Raw genomic sequence first — 20,812 nt, 5'->3', positions numbered from 1 at the left:
GTATTCTTTAATCAGCTTAATATAGTGTAAATTAATATATATATTCAGCTGACTCTTCATATACTATATAAGTGTTACTTTTTTAATATAATCACTGATATGTATAGTAACTGTACTCATTATTAAAGCAGAGAATAACTGATAACTAATAACTGAATCAGCTTAGAATAATTTAAATATCACTGCTACTCTTACTGCAGCTTTAATAAGAAATTATAGCTATCAGTGAGCTATAAGTATGATTTAATAAGTCACTTCAGAATTATTTTCTCTCAGAGATTGAGACATTAATAGACTATTATTTCTTACAATGACTGCATATATCTGAATAATAAGATTAATAGATGATTAATTTAATACTGAAAATACTGCAGAAATGATCTACTTAATTACTAAATTAAGTCATTTCTTCTTGAGCTTACACTGTAAGATAAGAGATATAATAATTAAAGCTCAAGCATGTTCTTAAAGCTGATACTTCTTGAGATGAGTGATCAGTGACTGCAGACAATTTCAACTGTGAGAAAAAGAGAATATCTGTAATATTTAGAAGTATTCTAGCTAATTATACAGTAATAAGACAGTACTGATCAGTAATGAGTATGAAATCTCTGATATATCAGTGAACTCACTATAACATAAATCAGATAAGAAAAAAGAGATTAAATTTAAACTTAAATATATCTGAAAAAGAGATATGATCTGTAATGTTATTTCTTACTCTTGATATATTTAATCTCTGTGTGTGAAATTCAGCAGATTATTCAGTTTAGTCTGAAGATGTTATATATAATAGTGAAATCAGTCATTATTATATAGATTATAGTTCAGATTCAGTTGATTCTTATCATTGATAAAGCAGCTTTAATATAATCTTCTTACTGTTAATTCTTTGATCTCTGCATTACTATTTTACTGTGACATATTTTCAAGAAATGTAATATAAGATGTAATCACTCTCATCTTTTTTTCATCAATATTCATCATAATTCTCTCATAATTTAATGTAGATAAGTCATGTGACAATGCAGTAACTGTGTCAGAAAAATTAATATTATGAAAATCAAAGATTAGAATAAAAATATTGTTTCACTTTAAGCACTTGACAGCATATAGTGCAGAAATCAAATAAAAACTTATCAAGCTTCAATATATATTTCAATATAAATCAAATTTATCAATAAATAATTGATATAATAGAGAAATAACTTGTATATCAGAGTAAAATATGCTTTTCAAAAGATCTTATTCATATACTGCAATTTTTAACTCAGTCTGAATCAGTGAAGATTTACAATATGATTATATCTCAATCACTTCAGTTTTAGTTCTTATGATCTGATGAAGAAAATACTGATCTTGACTCTTATATATCAGCAGATCAGAACCTGATTCAAATGTTATATTTATATAAATATCAAGTTAATTAAGAACTTGAATAATTAAGATATATTTCATCTCATTCTTCATTACAATTATTTTGAAGAAACTAAATAATGAATTCAAGAATGATAATCTTTGTATAGTCTGTAAAGTATAGTAAACAGCTTCTTAAACTTCTAGAACTATTATATAAGATCTCATGTCTAAATATCAGTGATCATGTCTGATAAAATACACTCTTTTAATATGAGATATATCATTCAACTCTGATTTACAGTAGCATTCAAGATTCTCACACTGATACTGAATAAAATCAGAAGAAAAAATAGGTTTATTTATTAATAAATATCAGATAAATTCACTGAAATAATATTTGACAGAGCTCTCTCAACTGTGAGATTACTATAACTGTGTGAAATTGTTGATAATTTCTGTCATTTCTATATACATTTGTCATTGAAAAGTTGAGGATTTAAGAAGAGCAGATATCAAGAGAATTGAATTTTGAAAGTATAGTAATCTCATGAAGAATTCAGTGAGATTTTTCTCAGCAGAACTCAGAGTTGACATTTATATTAATGATACTATTGAAATTAAGGTTTTCTTAACTGATGAAATTGAAAATTATGCTCTGTATTGCTTTTTCAGAGTTGATAGATCTTCAGAGAGCAGACTTATCAGCAATATATTCTTCAATAAATAAAGAATTTATAGTAGTGATTTATAGTTTTTTTAGAAAATATCTGACTCTTCAGCTCAGAGTCTTATTATCAGAATAAATGAATTCATTTCAAAGTTACTGTGTTTGTGAGATATATCAATTACTGGATCAGAATCAATAAATTGATTAGTAATAGTAATAGCAATTGCATCAGCAGCTGGTATTTTAATATCATCAGTAACTGACTTATCAGAATTCTCTTAATCATTATTTTCAGAAATATTCTTCTCAGCAGCTGCTTTTAAAAGTTACTTAATATACTTAATATTATCAGTAGCATTCTCATTATATGACTCTGTCTTTAGAGAATGTTAGTTTTTATAATAATAGAGTTATCAAAAGTGATAAACTTACTGAAAATAGTAATACTTCTTTATCAGAAGTATCAATATCTGAATCACTGTTAATAAAATCTTCATTTGCAGTTTCTGAGAAAGAGAGATATTAATCATTCTCAGATTCTTGTCTAGAGACAGATAGCAGATAGTGTTTCAGATTTTAATTAAATAGACACAACATTTTACTTTCTGATATAATTTGTAGAAAAAAGTTACATAGTTGAAAAGATATAAATGAAGTGAATAAGTGATCTTGATAAAATAAAGAGATAAGATTAAATTACTGAAAAGAGATATATTAATAAGAGCTGCAATCAGCAACAATCTACATTAATTTAATATTAAGAATCAAATCACTATATTTCTATTCATATCACAAATTTATCAGAGTTCTATCAAGATTCTGAAAATAAATATTATTATAAATTCTGCTCTACTAGATCTCTCTGAACTCTTTCATCTGATAAGTTTAATAAGACAAATCATCAATTTTAAAAGAAATCTGATATTAATATACCTGAATATAGAATGAATATAATGAATCAATGATAGTAATAATAAATATCAGTTAGATAAGAAGAAGTCAAACTTATCACTGATATTAAACAGTCTACTAAAAAGGTGTCACTGAATTTAGCATTCAGATACAGAAATGTATAAGAAGAAAATTCAGCTGACAGAGCAGCATCTATGTCTGAAGATAAAATAAATATATTTTCTTTCTTTTAATAAAGATAATTTGGATTGAACAGTTACAAGTGTGATAAAAATAAAGAATAAAACATTATACATCTTTTCATCCAGCAGAATGATGATGCTGAATGTGATTAAAACATGAAAGTCTCAAACTCTTAAAGAAATAAAGACAAGTAGTATTAGATTTTAGCAAATATATCAACTTTTCAGTGAAATATCTTAGAAGAATTTGAAACTTTTCAGTGATATATTAAAAAATTTTTGATCAACTTAGCTAACTATTTATTAATATAGAATCATATTCAATAGAAGAAGACAAAGAGCAGAGAAAGTTTAATAGTAATCAGATTACATAACTACTATGAAGAATTAATTATCTTTGAATACTTCTATGATTTATTTATCACTGAAAAGTTCTTTCTGATTTTTTACTAAGTATGAGAAATTATTGACTTTGATCAATTCTCTGAGCAAGAATAATGATATATGAAATGTAAGTTAAATATTCATTAGTTAAAGATATTGAATTGAAAACTTCAGATTGAAAAACTAGAAACTGATTCTGAAAAATAGAGATATATATCAATCTTGTAACTCAGATTAAAATATTTGATAATACTGATATAAATGAAAATTTCACTGCAGCTATACTGTAATGATAAAATATTCTGATATTCTGAGATCTGATAAGTGATATTTCTGAATATTAGTAAATTATTAAAGATGACTTTGCTGAGATGATTCAGAATACTCTAACAGTAAAAAAGAGATATCTGATGAAAGATGCAGAGAAGAAGATATGAAAAAAAATCAAATTTTCAGAGATACTTTTAGCAAAAGACAGATCAGTGATGTAGAGATTTTCAACATAATCTATTTATATTTCAATATATTTAGTTTTCTATGAGTTTTATATATAAATTAGTTAATATATACTTTAATATATATAATTAGAATCTATCTGTCTTGATATTCACTGAAGAAAGTTGTTATATTCTCTATCTTACAATTTATATAGTTATGACTGCAGAGAATTCACTGATTTCACTATATCAGAAAATCTTAAATTCTGTAGATATATTTCTAACAGTGTGTTGAACACTTGTTTCTAGTTAATAGAAATGATTTTATATTCAAAATAGCTGTAATTTATTCAGTGATAGTCTGCACAGAAAGTATTAAGATATGAATAAAATCTGTCAGATATATTGATTACACTCAGAAATGAAATATAAAAATATTTATATTTATTGCATGATAATCTGCAAAGATGAATCAACAATATATATAAGAAGAATAACTTATTATCTTCTTTTTCTTTCTTTCTTTCTTTCTTCTTCTCACAATTATATTATAATGTGAATATCAATTTTTTCAGTTTACTCAGCTCTTCTCATCTTCAGTAAGATTAGTATTCTGTCAGTTGTAATAGAAAGCTTTGAATATTAAAAGTTCTAATGTCAAGATATCTAATGTGTATAGTATATCAAGAATATCAGTGATCTATTATTTCATTCAACAGTAGTAGTAATAGTAATAACAGTAACAGTAACAACAGCAACAGTAATAACAGCAACATCAATAACAGTAACATTAACAACAGTAGCAGCAATAGCAGTAGCAGTAATAGCAGCAGCAGTAGTAGTAATAACAGTAGTAATAACAGCAGTAGCAACAACATTAAAAAGACTGAAGACACTTCTAAGCATACATATGCAGCAGTAGTAAAAGCATCAGAGAAAGAGATAGTAAGCAGGCTGAATACTCTCATCAAATCTAGTAAGTTAATAATATATAAGTACTGTGTCTCATATATTTTCTCTCATTATATTGAATCTGTTTGTGACAAAGTTAAAGAAAGTATAAAGTCATGTTTAAACTGTAACTATGAAAAGAAAGATTGTGTGATATACTCTAATAAATTCAATAATGAAATTGAAAATCTGATCTAAACTCATGAGTTTTATCTTATCACTCTAACAGTTATGAAGAAATCAGTTAAGTCAGTTATACTGAAGACAGTGAAGAATTTATTCAAGTAAATCAAGAAAGTAAAGATATATTAACAGAAAGCAGAAAATCAAAATATGAAGAGTATAACTATTATATTAAAAGTTCTAAATATATCTATCAGTCTCACTGAAAGAGTTATACTTGAAATTGAGAAGATTAAGTTGAATATTAAAAGAGTTAAATTAAAGATTGAAAAGAAGAAAATTACTGTAAAGAAGAAGAAAATTATTATTAAAAAGAAAAAATTAAATATTAAAAATACAAAGCTTGCTATTCAGCAGAATATCTTGAGATTAATTAATAATTATTATAAGAGTTAAAAAGCAATGATAAAGAATCTTATAAACTTGATTAACAGTATCAGAGAGAAAGCACAGTGTATTTTCATTGAAATATTTGAAATAATAAACTGATTTAAAATAATTATTAAACTTCTCAGTAATACAGTTAATGAGAGTAGTAGTAATAAGAAATTTATTAATAGTAATAATTCTCTTCTCTTCTTTATAATTCTCACTGACTCTTCTACTACTGCTGTTAATTCTTTCTCTCTTTTCTTCTCTAATTTTCTGACTCTGATAAGTGTTCTGAGTCTCTGAACTTATGAAATAATCACTGAAACAGTAAACTAGAGTCAGTGAAATAATTCTCAGATTTATTCAGAAATTAATAATTATATAGACTTTTAAATACTCAGTATCTAATTACTCTGAAATCTCAACTCTTAAATATCAGATAACTGATAATAGTATCTCTCAGATTATAACTAATTTATAAATCTCAATTCATAAGTTCAGTGATGTGATCAATGAGAGTAATATAACTAGAAATAAAGACTATGAAAGAAACTTAATTCAGTTAATTCAGAAGAATTTAGATAGAAGTATCTATAATTTTCAATAGAGAACAATACTGATGAATGAGACAGTTTTTAGAATTAGTGATTATATAGATTGAATTCAGCAACATCATTAATATAATAATTGATTTTTTCAGTTTATCACTTATTTACAGTGATTCCATCATTCATTCATCATTATACTATGATTTACAGCTCAGCGACCGTGTCGCCGATTGAAATGGTGGAACAACCATAATCCGGTCGTGTAATAACCCTACGTTCTTCCCATAAGGATCCCTACGGCAACGCCACTGGAGCCGCTACACTTAGTTGGTTACACCCCAACAAAAAAACAAACAAAACATGCCAAGAATGGCAAAGAGACAGTTGGCAACGAGTTACATACCCTGCAAACTTAGCGCTGGGATTGAGGCCTCCAGCAGGGGTCCCGTCATTCACTGGAGCCTCATCTCAAATCCACGGCTGGTCTGAAGGATATACAGTAGTCAGCTTAATCCCGATTTTTTGTAAGTCCCCTCCCCTACTCTCTTTTATTTAATATTCATCTATCCATTTTACACAAAGATGAAAATTAATACAGCCCACTAACTTTCCTAATAGTTGATTGTATCATTCTTTTCCCTAACCAAGCAGCCAAATGTCAGGACAGCAGCCTCGAGGTCAGAGAGGGCGGGGCGGAGGGAGGGGAATGGGGGGAGACCCCGGGGGTCAGCGAGGTGGACAACGTGGACGCGGCTCTGACCGTGGCCGAGGTCCACATCCTATCTTCGATGCGCCATCGGGCGGACGAGGGCGTGGTGACCGTGGCGGGTTTAGGGGAGATCGGGGCGGCCGTGGTGATCGTGGTGGGTTTCGCGGAGGACGAGGAGGCGGAACTCGTGGGCCAGAGGTGTATTCGTAAGTGACAATCATCCGCATGCATCATAATCCCTTTCGAATATTTAAAAAAAAATGATCCCGCTTACCGTTCCTCCACCCGTCACAGCCAAGCTAGCGGGGGTATTCCTGCTCCGGATCCCAAGGTCAAAAAGGTCGAGAATAGCTATAAAGGACCTGCTGGCTCCGGAAAGGAATTGAGTTTAGAATCTCTTTCAATTAACAGGAATTTCCCTCTAAGACCAGCCTTCGGGACACAAGGAAGACCAGTCTTACTGTGGGCCAATTATTTCGAAATCGTCTCAAGCTTCAATCTCACCCTGCACCGCTATAAGGTGGAAGTCCAGGAACAGGACGGTAAAACCCCTGCTGGCAAAAAGCTTAAGCGTATTATCGAGCTTCTGTTGGAAGAGCACTTCGGAAACATGAAAAACCAAATTGCAACTGACTACAAAGCAACACTGGTCTGCAAAACCGCAATCAACCTTCCCCAGGAGATGTTTTCGATAACGTATCGTCTCGAATATGAAGATGAACCTGCTCCCAGAGCCAGGACTTACAAGGTTCGGGTCGTCGCAATTGGTTCTCTCGATGTGGCACCGTTGCTCCAATATCTCTCCTCACCCAGGAGCGGGGAACAACTCCCGGCCAAAGAAGAGATCATCCAGGCATTGAATATCGTCCTGGGCCACAACCCCAAGACAAATCGCGAATTGCTTTCAATTGGCGCAAACAAACACTTTCCACTTGGCCGGGGCGGGGAAAGCTATGATCTTTCTGGTGGACTCACTGCACTCAAGGGCTTCTTCGTCAGCGTCCGTGCCACGACTTCCCGCCTCCTTGTGAATGTCCAAGTCAAAGCTACCCCGTGCTACAGTGAAGGGAGCCTGCCAGATATTATGAACAGCTTTTCAGCCAGCATACGAGGCCCTACGCACTTTCACAAACTCAACCGATTCCTTAAGCGAGTACGCGTGAGCGTCAATCATATCGTCCGCAAAAATAAATCAGGCAGGGTCATATTGCGAATCAAAACTATTGAAGGTCTTGCACATCAGAGTGATGGGCGTTATTTGCAGAACCCGCCACAGGTACCTTGGCTAGGAGCAGGTCCGAAAGATGTCAAGTTCTTTCCTGATGGACCAACACCCCCGGCAGAGGGCCAAAGCAAGAAGAACGGGAAAAAACAGAAAAAGGGCCCTGTGAAGCCGGGTGGAGATTCTTCTACGGGTTCATATATTAGCGTCTACGACTATTTTAAACGCAGTAAGCAAAAATTACAAAAAGCCCCAACCTCCCCCTTCATTTCTTACTCGTGATAGATTACCCCAATATCCCCGAGTTGAACAACGCATTACCAGTTGTCAATGTTGGCAGCAAGGAGGAGCCGATCTACCTGCCTGCTGAGGTCTGCCACGTTCTGCCTGGCCAGCCGGCAAATGCCAAAATCTCCCCCCAACAGACTCAGAACATGATTCGCTTTGCAGTCCGGAGACCCGTGGAAAATGCCAAGTCGATTGTCGTAAATGGAACCCAGGTGCTCGGGTTTACCCCACATTTGAATCCTATGCTGGTAAGTTGACCCAGTTTCTACAGCGACAAGCTCTAGCGTGACCTGCTTACATTAATTACTTAGGCTGGTATGGGATTATCTCTGTTGCCAAACTTGATTACTGTTCCTGGTCGAGTGCTGGAGGGTCCCGCTATTATTCAGTACAAGGGACAGAGCTTTAAAAGCCCTCACGGCGGGAACTGGAACCTTCAGAAAGTCGCATTCTCACATGGGTCCCAGCTACCTGCCTGGACATTCCTTTACTACCAAGACGGCCGAACCGATCCAGCGGTTGTTATGGAGAGCGTTGATAGATTTATAGATATGGCAAGGGTACAAGGGCTCGCTGTTCCAGTGCCTAGCCGTCCAATCGCTGTCAACGTTCCCCCTCGTCGAGATGTGGAGGATATACCACTGGACCCCATCTTTGCCGAGATTCGCCAGCAGTCGCGAGTGAGATTGGTTCTGGTGATCCTACCTTTTGCAAGCCCTCAAATTTACAGCCAGGTAAAGTATAGGGGAGATATCAAGGACGGCATCCATACTATTTGCGTAGTCGCAGAAAAGTTCAGGAAGAATCAGCCTCAATACTTCGCCAACGTTGCGCTAAAATTCAACCTGAAGCTCGGAGGAGTCAACCACAAACTTCAGCCGTCCAAACTGGGGGTTATATCGGAAGGTAAGACAATGGTTGTGGGCATTGATGTCACGCATCCTGCCCCGGGTTCGCTCTCCACTGCACCAAGCATAGCCGGGATGGTTGCAAGCGTGGATAAAGTCCTCGGTCAATGGCCCGCCACCATCCGTCTTCAACAGCAGGCTCGCGCAGAGATGGTGAGTGATCTTGATATAATGCTCCAATCTCGTCTTCGCCTTTGGCAGAAGAACAACTCCAAGAGCCTCCCGGAGAATATCCTGATCTACCGCGACGGGGTATCAGAAGGCCAATACGGCAAAGTCCTGGACGAAGAACTACCCCTGCTCCGCAGCGCGTGCAAAGCTATCTACCCAGCCGACAAAACCAAGAAAGGCCTCCCCAAATTCACCATCATCATCGTCGGCAAACGGCACAATACGCGGTTCTACCCAACCGATCTCAAGGACGCGGACAACAACTCAAATCCCAACAGCGGAACCGTCGTCGACCGCGGCGTCACCGAATCGCGCCACTGGGATTTCTTCCTCCAAGCCCACACCGCACTGCAGGGGACCGCTCGGCCAGCCCACTACTACGTGATCCTCGATGAGATATTCACCGGGCGGAAGACTGCAGGCCGCTTCGACAGCATTGCCGATGAGCTTGAAGACCTAACCCATAATCTCTGCTACCTGTTCGGACGAGCAACCAAGGCCGTCAGCGTCTGCCCGCCGGCGTACTATGCGGATCTAGTCTGTGAGCGCGCCAGGCGCTACCTAAGTCGATATTTCGACGTCACGCCTGACACCAGTGTTGCTTCGTCTGGTGCTAGTGATGTGGGTCCTGTGCCTATTGGTGACGATGTTCGCATACATTCTGACCTGGTGGATACTATGTTTTATATCTGAGTGATATCTGCGTATATATCGTGTCGAAGGGAAGGGGGGTATCTTGGGATCGGGGAAGTTGTGGAAAATGCTATGGAGGTTGTGAAGTCAGTATGGAATAGTACAGTCATTGCTCTGTCATTAGTGGTATTTTGAAATCTTGATTTTGCTTTTTAGGGTTGGTTATTGGTCTATTTACCGTGATCATATCTGAGTATATGATTGGGCACATATCAAATTGATAAGTTGACACAGAGCTTTACGAGAATGCAATTCTAAACTAATGTCTTGGATATTTCTCAGAGAGTTTATCTAGCAAATGGGTATTAATTGAGTGATCAGAGTTCAATCCCATGCAAACCTCCAACTACTCAAATATACTCCGTGCCAAAAGCTCATTATCATCACCAAAATATCCACCATACCTTCATATTCATACATAGAGCGCACCTGTCGAAATGCAAATGTACAACCTTTTAATCCCAATAAAAAAATCAAAAGAAAAAAAGCCAGCTAGAGAAAAAGAGAAACCTCCCCTCCGCCAATATCACCGAACAAGCCCTACTACCCCCCTTCCCCCCAACGACCGCACAACCCCCTTCTTCAGCCGAAACTGCCTCTCAATCACCTCCTCCGACACCCCTCCCTTATCCCTCATCGCCAAAATATGCCTAATACTCACGACATCCAAAAACTCGCGCCCGGAATGGCTCGGTCGGCCAACGGACTCGAGTTCGAGTTCGGCGGCCTTCTCTAACCGGGCGCGGGAGGAGAGAACGAGGAGGGCTGGGTTGGAGGATGTGGAGGAGGAGGTGGAGGGGGGGAAGACGATGGAGAGGGATTGCTGAAGCTGCGGGTTTTGGGGTTGGTTGAAAGGGTTGGGGGTGACGGGCCCGATGGAGCGGAGGGAGGCGGCGAACTGAGGATCGCGGGCTTCGAGGTCGATGGCTGTGGTTATTTGAGGCCGGGTTGTTAGTTTTTTTTTTTTTTTTTTTTTTTTTTTTTTAATATTCATTTCGCGCAAATATGTAAAAACACAAAGAAATTATGAGCCTACCTTCTAATCTTACAGCGCTCGCCTTCTCTTCTGCATGGAATACTGGTCCTGGCTGTTCCCGTCGGCTTGATGCCCTGGCCGCTGGATCCGCGGCTCTGGCACCACCGGGCCCGGTGGTCGGTGCGGAGGGTTTCTTGGGGTATTGACGCCGTGCAGCTGCATTAGCTGCCGCCTTTATGGGTTTCGACGATGATGCGCCCATTGCAATTTTGTGTGTGCAGCGTTACTGGGGAGTCGGAGAACGATACTGTACAGTAACTAGCTCGGTGAGCGGAGAATGATGGATGGTTTTGCGGAGACGGTCCAAGCTTCTACGGGGGCCAAAGCTGACAGGAATGTAGGTTTGGTGGAACGCTAATTTGCGTCTAGGGCTAGAAGGTGGGGAGGGGAGAGCAGAATAAATAAGACACACAGGTGTTCTAGGAATCGCATGCATGGGTTCTACTAAATAAATAACGACCTAGAGATACATCTGTTCATGAAAAAAGCGCTAGGAAGATTCCAGCTCCAAAGTGAAGATTCTTTGTCATATGCCATTTTGCCCCGAATAGCATGACGAAAAAGCATTAGCAAAACCAGACCCCCTAGCGCAGCCCTGCGAGGCGCCTCTCCTGGACCTCGCTCAATGCGCGACTTCCGCTGACAAAAGCAATGGCGCCCACTGCCAACGCAATGGGTACGGTTTGGAACAGGTTCCATGCCGTGTAGTAAAGGAAGAATATGCCCTCTAGCCCAACAATCGAACCAAGGAACAGGAAATGCGAAATAGGTGATGATTTCAGTGCAACTGGGAGGTGATGCAAATTCGCACCTAGGTAAAACCACTGTAGAAATGTCAGCTAACCTTTCCCCCTTTCTTTAAAAGCTCACGTTGGATTAGTCCACTTTACGTACCCAACCTGCAAGGATCGGAAGTGCAGCTAAGACTGCTCCGACAAACACTAATGTTATGATGACAGGAGGGCTTTTCGGATCAGCCTTGAAGGTATGGTGGATTTCATCGCGCTTGCCATATCTGAGAGCTTCGGAAGGGAGTGGCCCGCTGGCAGCATTGTCGTGGGTGACATCCAACTGGAAAACACGGCTGTCATATCCAATTGCAGATCCGAACGATGCGATCACAACACTGGCATCGATTGGTTTCGAGGACCGGAGAAATTGACCAGGAAGGTCTTTTTGTGCCTACATAATTAAGCGTGGGGCTGTCAACATTGCGGCCTATTCCATTTGTATAGCGTTACTGTGGGGGAATTGCCCAACTAACCAACTCTATCTTTGCCTTTCCGGTTTCCTTCACACTTAATGGGTATGATAGGTCGAGTCCGCTATCGTGCTCTTTCAGTAGCAAGAAAGCCTGGTGAGGTCTCTTAGTAGCACTGCCTTCCCGTGTCGTTAAGCTAAGCTTGAGGATATCTGACTCTCCGAACGAGAACGGCTTCGATAGTGGTTTGCTCTCTAGCAGCCTAAATACCCCCAATATAGATGAATATAGTTAGCAACAGTGCTTTAACTACTGGGCGCACCAGCAGTGAGGGTAATATGTATATAGCGCACTTCTCTTTAAGTCCACTGCCAACTCCAGCGCCCTTCTGTGCGATTGAGACCGATGCATCATCAAATCCCCAGCCAGAAGCAGCCCAGGCAGAGGGGAGGGGAGATATAAGGAGACCAGCTCGGAGAAGCTCCCGCAACTGCATCCTCGAGAGGTGAGAGGATTTCAGAGAAAGAGGGAGTCTTTCTCTAACAAGATTTTCTGGATGGCAGTTCAAAGTATGAAACCACCGCAATTGAGAGCGATCAATGCCACCCTAGCGGTCAGTATTGGTTATTGGATTTGTAGTTTAGCTGTTGTTTGTAATAGCGCAGTCTGTCCTTTGGCCGTTGGACTGGAAAGCTGGCCACTGTCGATGCATCTGGCCTAGCGCCGAGCTAACCCTAGCACAAGTCACGTAGGGCCGCAAGCCCTAATTGTTTTCTCCCAGAGATGCGCGGAAGACATCACAGTATTTGGCTGCGGCCTGCACTCTGCACTTCACTACCACATCTCCGCCATACAACTGCTGTGCTCTACAAAAGCCTTCTCTTGTCCTTGACATGCACTTTACCGTAAATGCCTTGGAAAGTTGTGAGCTCTGCACTCCTCGTCCCTTCGTCAATTCTTTAGGGTTGTGGCTGCAACTGGACTTTCCCGCAGTCTCCCATCTCCACCAAACGAAGCGGTGTGAGCTTTATTTAACAGGCAAAACAGGCAAACAGAATAGCAAGTAACTCGCGATTTTCCTAGTCTATGTTTCATTGTTCTTTGACCTCCGCTGGCTGATCGGAAGAGCTATCTAAGAGGTGAGTAGTGACTGAACCTCAACAAGTCAATAGCCCACCTTTCCAGTGAAGATTTTGAAACAACTCTAGATATGGCACATGAATGCCCCAATCCAGATCCATTTTGTTTTGTGTTATATATATTTATCTGCTTTGGGATTTCTCTGACATCTTACTCTGTTCTTTCAGGCCTCATATATCGCAGTTCGTAATGATTATGGGAGGGACTATTCTGGTATTTGACCAACTCTTAACTGTCTTTGGCCATCATGCTCATTTTCTGAGCTCCCTGTTGATCTAACATCCTGGTATTGATGGTAGGCATATAACCATGCCCAGCCGCTGGTTGTGGAGCGGCCTGTAGTAACGTTGGTGGAGGACGAGACCGATTCTTCGAGCTTCTCACGGAATTCTCCTTCGTCGCACACATCGTATTCCTCAACTCAATCCGATTGTCCTCGCTCAGCAAAGCGTCCAAGGACTAATAACTACAATTCTCAACACTCTAGCAGTGTTCGGGAAAGTGGGGATGCTAATGTATTTTCTGCTTCCCGGAAGGAAACGCAGAGCCGTCCATCAACTGGGCCTTCTTTTTCCTCCTCACTTAGCCGTGTTGCAGGCCGCCATAGTGGCGCCCTGGCTAAGGAGCGTGATATACAATCCGCAATTGCATCGAAATCGGATTTATTCAGTCTTGTAAATTATCCTTGGGACAATAATCCAATTGCTGTCGCAATTTGGCTTGCTCAAAAAATCGACAGCACCAAGAAATGTCAATCTACGTACCCGTGGGTCCCAGACTCAGAGCAGAATTCACCAACAAGTAACGTATCTCAAAGACCGAGGCGCCGTCGAAGCCGGGTACGGAATGATGATATTTTGTATCTTGTTAGTGGGGTTCATTGTTCCGATACATGCAAGTTTCATGGTAAGTAAAATATCTCTCCGCTCGTGGCGTGAGGGCGTTTGTCTAATTTTTATTTTCAATCCTTATAGAGTATACTAGCAAGCACGAAGACGAGAGCCAAACAACAATGGGTATAGAACGTCTTCCTGAAGAACGAAGCCCTTCGGTGGATTCCTTTTCTACCAAATCCTTTCATTGCCAGATGGATTTGGAGGCAAGAAGAATTGCACCAAGGCTAGCCAAATTGCAGAGCTTCAAACCAGGATTTGGAGACAGATTATTTGGCACAATGGCTGATAATCATTGTATAGATGCTGACACTGCTGCTACAGGGAAACTTGTGGTAGATGTCCTTGCGACGCTTACTTACCCAGAGTTACAATCGGAATACCAAGCATCTACAGATGCCCTGATTAAGGTCCTTGATATGGAATCCTCTCGTTCCCCGAGATTCACAGAGGCGTTTGCGATACTATCAAACGATCCTGATGTGACAAAGGCTGTGCGTGTCATTGTTGCACAAATCAACTCTTGTGAATTTTCCTTGGGGTTGGATAGTGAATATGCGGCATTTAGCGGATTGTCAAGCTACCACAGCCCCAAGGCATCCCATTCACCACAATGTGTCAATGACAAACAACAATCAATGGATGCTAGGGCTTTGGAGAATCATCTTGACGGTCCCCAGCGCCGCCCGTCTACTTCCTCATCCCTCTCATCCTGTCCTTACTCTTCGGGCCACTTCCTCCCAGAAAGCACTCCCACGAACACAACGTCTGTATCTTTCGAAAGTCGGAACAAAACTGTTCCCGAAATCAAAATATCTTCCAAAATGCCTCCCCGTCAATCGACCCGCATCAGAAAGCCCACGCTTAGGGCCATAGAGGCGCAACTGAGCTCGCAGGCGAGATCAGGCACCAGGGCCCGGGCTCCAAAAACCTCGAAAAAGATTGAACTTCACTCTACTCAGGCTAAAGAGAATTCTGTCGCAAGCGCCATCAAGGAGTCTAATGGTGCAAAAGGTGACATAGACGCTACGAACACTACGAACAAGGCAGCCTCTGACGCCGTTGAAGCTGGAAATATGGCTCCTGCGTCGTCAAACAGATCGATGACCGTGCGCTCCATTGATGAGATCGCAGCGGCAGTCAGTCTCCAAAGTGTGACTGACACAGGTGCATCTGGGCTCCGTGTGCCCGACCAGCAACCAAGGCGCTTATGCACGTCCACAACAACGATGTCTCCTTTAGATGCTTCAGCACCTTCTCCTTCATCGCGAGCCTTGTCCCCAGAAACAGACGCTATCATGGAGCAATTCCTTGATCTAGCAACTGCTGCTTCAAAACCCGATTTCAAACCAACATTGGAAATCGATCTCCACCGGGTTCGTCGGGATTGGTACGCTGAACAGTTGGCAACCGCTTTGAACAATGCTGCTGCTGAGAAATCCCTGAAAACCCAGTCCACGCGAACAAGTGAAGAGACGGTCCCAGGCGAAAGTCCCTTTTCTTCGCAGCCTACCCCTTCCGTTGCCAATGTTCTTTCGTTGGAGACTGACGTTGCTACGCCCGCCACCCCTGCTGAAGATTTTGCAGTTGACGCATCTAGTCAAGCTAATTCCGCTAATGGTGTGGTTAAGGACACCGGTGCCTCTGCAGACGTGGCTGCTGCCATCGCCATCTCATCCGCACAGCAAAACAACATTGGTGAACAAACGAACTTTGGACAGCCAGCTATGGTGGAAGGATACGTTTCTGATGAAGTTGTTGAGCATGATACCCCCAAATGGCCTACTTCTATCACGGACCAGAAGTTTCTTGACCCATGTGTCTTGTCCCATTCCTACCTCCCCCGCCCTTGGACTGACGGTGATGGCTGGGTCCATACCGGGCGCGGCAACCAACATAACGAAGAAAATGTTATTGTTCCAACCACCTACGCATGGGTCCGACCAAGGGATTCATTCAATAACCCACGTATTGCCCCATCCCCTCCCCAGATAAAGTCCCTTATCCAGATCGAACTGGACGATGTATTTGGCTATCCTCCCCAAGGCCGCAAGCCAAACCTTCCCGAGGATCTAGAGGGCCCATTCGTCGCAGAGGATGTTGCGCTGGAAACGGCAAAAGTCAAGATTTTCCGCGCAGCTCGTATGCGAGGTATCGTTATTGACCGTTCCACATCGCTGGAAGATATTCAGCATGCTATTGAGAAATATGATGAAATTTACACTGCTCAGGGGGCAGCTGCAAGTGCAAGTGATGTAAACGAAATTAGCAAGATGAAAACGCCCGCGAAACCATCCGGTACATCTACTGGAACAAGCAAGAGAGTGAGAGCATCGCGGAAGCGGGCTGCTGCTAGTCAATCCTTGGAAAGCGCTGATCCGAAAAGGGAGGATGATGACGAACCTAAGGACAACGTGAGTAAAACGACCCGAAACAAAAAGCGTCGCCTAAACATAGATGCGCCAATTCCCGAGACGAGCAGCGTAGGCAACGGAAGTGGAAGTGGAAGTGGAAGTCCTGCAGATGCAGATGCAGAATCCATGGAGGTGGATTCCAACCCTGCCTTGCTCGCAACCCGTGGCCCCGGTCGCCCATCGAGGCGGGCGGCTGCTATTGCAGCGACCGCTGCAACTCGTGAGACCACACAGCCTCGTCAGCGGCGCAAACGAGCTGCACGCCAGACTTGTCTCGAATCCATTACTCCAGCCGCGAGAAAAATGGTGAATGATGCTGTTGCTGGTGGAATGGAAGATTCCGCTGAGAAGAAAGATGCTGCTCCCACCACTTCCCAGGTCGGACAGGAATAGACTCCGCTCTGAAACAAAGGGGCAAATGCCGATATGCTTTTCATATTGCTCTCGTTCCTCATTACTTCATTGTTTACATGTCAATCTACCCTACGTCTTTATATCTCGTCACGCCGGGAAAGGTCATTTTTATCGTACCTCCCCGGAAAATAACCATCGAGAGTAAAGGGAAATGATAGGGAGAAACCCCATATTATGACTGTACAATACAACAGAACTGGGAAAAGTCGATGAATTGCTTTTGCATGATTTTGGAGTTAGTTGGAGTTTTGTTTGAAGTCTCCCTTTCTTTTATTCCATGTCCGGACTGTTTATGGAAACGAATTTCCTTACGAGACAGACAGAGGTGGTGCAAGAGGGACTAAGGTTCACTCAATCTTGGAGTTTTTCTTTTGTTTTTCCTTTTCCTTTTCTTTTCTTTTCTTTCTTTCTCTCTTTCTTTCTTTTTTTTTTCCAATTCATCAAGCTTGATGCCTCAGGGAATAAATATAGAGCCTGGGAAGCGTACATTATCGTGGAATGAGGTACAAACATGAAGGCACTGCTGGCGGTGATTCAAGTTGTTTTGGAGTTTTATTGTTTTGCTTCTCGTATCCTTCTACCCTGTGCATATGCTTTACAAGCTTGAATTTTGACGTGGGCTGTTTTTGACCTTGCGCTGTATGGCGGTGAATTTACAAGTCCGCGCGGCCCTTTATTTTATTCATCCTACCCTTAGTTACTTCTCTCATTCATGTACCATACTCTATTACCTCCACTATAGTCAGGTATGGATAAGGATGTAAATAATAACCCCACATTATACTATTCATTTTGTTGAGCTGGGAAGAGAGGCGTGCGTATGGAAGCGGCCATGATTCCATCGTTTTTAAGACACTATAATGGTGAATAAACCTGTTCTTGTTAAGTCCACCTAACTATTATGTGAATTCCCATTTCACTCATGAAAATCAAGTCACATCATTTATCAATAGAAGGCTGGATGCAGCACAAGCTGTTCATGTAGCTTCTGCTGGAAATATCCTGCTATCAGCTTAAGGCTAGGGTTTCCGTTTTGGTCGTAAGCCCTAACATATCAATTACCTACTCCGTACACTGGAGCCTTTTGCTCTATCCACCACGGTTGTTTCGAGTTTCTGACAATAGGGCCTTTTCTTCATTTGCTATCTTTATGCCCAGTGTATGTCGTAGCTCTCGGTAGCTGGGGCAATCGCCCGAACCGACACCAAAAATTGCGGGCGCGGTAGCCTGTTAATTAGTCTCCCTGGGCCGCCGCCATATCGCGTCTGCCGAACGCGCGTGCGGATTAAATTGCCTTGAAGTTTCTTGGTCTGGGGATTTAGCGCAGGAACATATTGACAGTAGGCAGAATTGGCTGGACGCTGTGACTATGTAATTACAGGGGGGAGGGTTATTCTCGCGTTTCATGAAAAAGTGCTTGCATTCCTATTTTTTTTGGCTCTATATTTTTATTCCTATGTTTAATCTCGTTTATAGAATAGATAAATGCGAAAATAACAAATAGGAATCGAGTGCAGTATTTAGATATATCCAGACTCATGTCCAGCACTCCAGACACTGTCGCCAAAAAGCGTGGCCGGCCGAAGAAAGCCGTCGCCGCCGCAACCAAAACATCCACCGCAACCTCTGAGTCGACAACTACAACCACAAGCACAGGCACAAGCACAACCAAGAAGTCAACCCCATCCACCACGCGAACTACCCGCAAATCCTCGCCCAAAGCCAATTCACCGCCAGCATCCGACCCCAAACCCGCATCCAGTGCACCAATCGATCGGAAACCAGCAGCGAAGAAGAAAAGCGCTCCCACTCGACAAAAGAAATCATCCGTCACGGCTCCTGACCCCGCGCAAGGACTACCGAAGCCTCCCTCCGCGCCATCGCAAATACCAGGTAATAATAGCAGGGCAAAGAGCGACCAGGTGGGCGTGAAATCCAGGCTTAGAACCTCCGCATCCAATCCAGCTGCCGAACAGCCACCTGCGCCGCGAACGCCGTCCGCAGAATCCAAGTCGATTTCCCACTCCGAAACTACGGAGTTAGCTGGGAAGCAGGAGGCTACTGGAAGGAGGCAGCCAGAGGCTAGAAACTCCGTTCAGGCCGCGGGAGAGATATCTGAACCTCCTGCTCAATCGGCTAGAGGCAGGGAGAGAACAATTGAGCCAAAAAGAGTGGCGGAGCAGACACCACCTCCTCCCGCACACCCCGTTGACGCCACTGTTGCTACGGTGCAAGGTTCCAAAATCCTTACAGCTTTGGCGGCCAGCAGCAGTAAACCAACAAGAAAGGCAACTTTCATAGAAGATAAGATTAAGAAGGCCTCAGCGCCAAGGCCCATCGAATCTTCAGGCCAAGCTATAACTACAGACATGGCTACCCTGGCATCCAAGAAGGCCTCACCTTCCGGCCCTCGACAGCCGCCCCCTCATCCACCCGCCATCAGACCACAGTTAGCACAGGCTGCCTCCGCCCGCAGAGAGACACAGCGGGTAAAACCGCAGAGACCGGAACCAGCTCCAGGTGTTAAGCCGCAGGATATCAGAAATACGAAGCAGTATAAAAGCCTTGCACGAAGGTAGGGGCTTACAGGATTCCCTTTAGGAACAAATCATCCCCATTCCGCTTTATAACCAACAATTCTCATTTATTTACTTTCTTGCAGATGGACATCGGCAGTGGTCGCACTCCCAATTTTGCTTTACACCAGTTACGCACTATATGAGCGAGGTAAGCGTTTACTGTGAATCTTTTTGCCGGTCTTCCCTTTACTCTTCAAGAGATCTACACCTATATATATTATTGAGGGCAGCGTACAATTTCTAACGATCCACTTTTGGCGTAAACAAAACAGTATTCGCCGATAAAGCTCCCCGCAGTCTGCCGGGAACAAACAATTTCCCTCTTGTTGACAACAGCGCACAATCGACATCACAACCATCTACATCGACAAACAAAGACAATTACAATGGGTGAAATTTTTCGGTATCTAAATAAACTACTCCAAGAGGATGGTAATCAAATCTGACATAACCAACCCCCTGCGACACCTTTCCCTTATCACTTCTTTTTAAAACTCTTATTTTGCCCGGCGTTACACTCCTCCGACAGCGCTCCCTGCTCCGCTCCACTCTTGTCAAAGCGACGAATTCCGTGTATTTAATGACACTCGTCGTCTCTAATGAGCTAGAAGCTTTGTTTTGTATATAACCGATTTATTGTCAGGTCACATGATATGGCTTATTAATCCTTCCACCATATAACTTCTGTAGGATAGTTGAAGGTTGTATTGATAGATCTATCTACAAGAACATAATATAGTGATGGGTCATGTGATCTAGTGGGATCACTAACCGCAACAGCTGTAACGGCCAACACCTTCTCTCAAGATAATAAGAATTACATACAAAAACACTCAAACCATCAAGATAGTCTGTTAAAATCAAATACAAATGTAAAATTAAATATTCCCAACTTTTACATCTGTAAGATCTAGTAAAATCATGAATTATATAAATATCACAGTGTCTAGAAATTTAGTGAGTTTATTCACTGTTATCTGAGTGATAAGAATATATTCTAAATCAATGATCTTCTGATTTAACTGTTAATATGAAAAATGAAAACATGTATTAATATACTTGTTTCAGACTGTAATAACTGTTATCTTTATAAGATCTATAGTACTCTTATTATCAGTGAGAATCTGTATCAGAGATGTAGTAATGAAG

General features: G+C 41.5%; 5 protein-coding genes across 6 annotated transcripts; 3 read left to right on the top strand and 2 right to left on the bottom strand.

Annotated features, from left to right (window-relative positions):
* Nucleotides 1-6,284: 6,284 nt before the first annotated feature.
* Nucleotides 6,285-11,645, top strand: BDBG_00523 (RNA interference and silencing protein). Its single transcript, XM_031719924.1, has 6 exons — nt 6,285-6,519; nt 6,614-6,910; nt 6,999-8,155; nt 8,212-8,462; nt 8,526-10,936; nt 11,038-11,645. Exons 2-5 carry the CDS (start codon nt 6,651-6,653, stop codon nt 9,984-9,986), a joined length of 3,129 nt encoding a protein of 1,042 aa, XP_031575846.1. The 5' UTR covers nt 6,285-6,519; nt 6,614-6,650; the 3' UTR covers nt 9,987-10,936; nt 11,038-11,645.
* Nucleotides 10,082-11,330, bottom strand: BDBG_00522 (uncharacterized protein). The gene is made up of 2 exons (XM_002629230.2): nt 11,023-11,330; nt 10,082-10,913 (listed from the first exon to the last, which is right to left on the bottom strand). Exons 1-2 carry the CDS (start codon nt 11,222-11,224, stop codon nt 10,513-10,515), a joined length of 603 nt encoding a protein of 200 aa, XP_002629276.1. The 5' UTR covers nt 11,225-11,330; the 3' UTR covers nt 10,082-10,512.
* BDBG_00521 (oligosaccharyltransferase subunit ribophorin II) lies at nt 11,607-12,719 on the bottom strand (the record flags this gene model as incomplete). Its single annotated transcript, XM_002629229.1, has 4 exons — nt 11,607-11,846; nt 11,917-12,204; nt 12,287-12,485; nt 12,577-12,719. The coding sequence occupies 4 exons, from the start codon at nt 12,717-12,719 to the stop codon at nt 11,607-11,609; spliced, it is 870 nt and encodes a 289-aa protein (XP_002629275.1).
* Nucleotides 12,720-12,917: 198 nt separating this feature from the next.
* BDBG_00520 lies at nt 12,918-18,086 on the top strand. Of its 2 annotated transcripts, XM_031719923.1 has the most exons (5): nt 12,918-13,147; nt 13,271-13,362; nt 13,531-13,576; nt 13,663-14,269; nt 14,338-18,086. In XM_031719923.1, the coding sequence occupies exons 3-5, from the start codon at nt 13,553-13,555 to the stop codon at nt 17,061-17,063; spliced, it is 3,357 nt and encodes a 1,118-aa protein (XP_031575845.1). In that variant the 5' UTR covers nt 12,918-13,147; nt 13,271-13,362; nt 13,531-13,552; the 3' UTR covers nt 17,064-18,086. The 2 variants fall into 2 exon arrangements, with proteins under 2 accessions (XP_031575845.1, XP_002629274.1); XM_002629228.2 differs by having other exon boundaries at nt 12,918-13,362.
* A 10-nt stretch (nt 18,087-18,096) lies between these two features.
* BDBG_00519 (uncharacterized protein) lies at nt 18,097-20,348 on the top strand. The gene is made up of 3 exons (XM_002629227.2): nt 18,097-19,659; nt 19,747-19,811; nt 19,936-20,348. Exons 1-3 carry the CDS (start codon nt 18,623-18,625, stop codon nt 20,055-20,057), a joined length of 1,224 nt encoding a protein of 407 aa, XP_002629273.1. The 5' UTR covers nt 18,097-18,622; the 3' UTR covers nt 20,058-20,348.
* The last annotated feature ends 464 nt before the right edge of the window (nt 20,349-20,812 follow it).

This window comes from Blastomyces gilchristii, assembly GCF_000003855.2.
Source record: "Blastomyces gilchristii SLH14081 genomic scaffold supercont1.1, whole genome shotgun sequence".
NCBI lineage: Eukaryota > Fungi > Ascomycota > Eurotiomycetes > Onygenales > Ajellomycetaceae > Blastomyces > Blastomyces gilchristii.
The sequence above is the reverse complement of the archived record's forward strand: the minus strand, read 5'-3'. Positions and strand labels throughout refer to the sequence as shown.

Coding starts and splice junctions, on each gene's coding strand:
- BDBG_00523 (XM_031719924.1), top strand. CDS start 6,651: ATGTCAGGACAGCAGCCTCGAGGTCAGAGAGGGCGGGGCGGAGGGAGG. Junction 6,911..6,998: donor CGTGGGCCAGAGGTGTATTC/GTAAGTGACAAT, acceptor CACCCGTCACAG/CCAAGCTAGCGGGGGTATTC. Junction 8,463..8,525: donor CACATTTGAATCCTATGCTG/GTAAGTTGACCC, acceptor TTAATTACTTAG/GCTGGTATGGGATTATCTCT.
- BDBG_00522 (XM_002629230.2), bottom strand. CDS start 11,224: ATGGGCGCATCATCGTCGAAACCCATAAAGGCGGCAGCTAATGCAGCT. Junction 10,914..11,022: donor GAGCGCTGTAAGATTAGAAG/GTAGGCTCATAA, acceptor AAATAACCACAG/CCATCGACCTCGAAGCCCGC.
- BDBG_00520 (XM_031719923.1), top strand. CDS start 13,553: ATGATTATGGGAGGGACTATTCTG. Junction 13,577..13,662: donor TTATGGGAGGGACTATTCTG/GTATTTGACCAA, acceptor TATTGATGGTAG/GCATATAACCATGCCCAGCC. Junction 14,270..14,337: donor CGATACATGCAAGTTTCATG/GTAAGTAAAATA, acceptor CAATCCTTATAG/AGTATACTAGCAAGCACGAA.
- BDBG_00519 (XM_002629227.2), top strand. CDS start 18,623: ATGTCCAGCACTCCAGACACTGTCGCCAAAAAGCGTGGCCGGCCGAAG. Junction 19,660..19,746: donor TATAAAAGCCTTGCACGAAG/GTAGGGGCTTAC, acceptor ACTTTCTTGCAG/ATGGACATCGGCAGTGGTCG. Junction 19,812..19,935: donor TTACGCACTATATGAGCGAG/GTAAGCGTTTAC, acceptor TAAACAAAACAG/TATTCGCCGATAAAGCTCCC.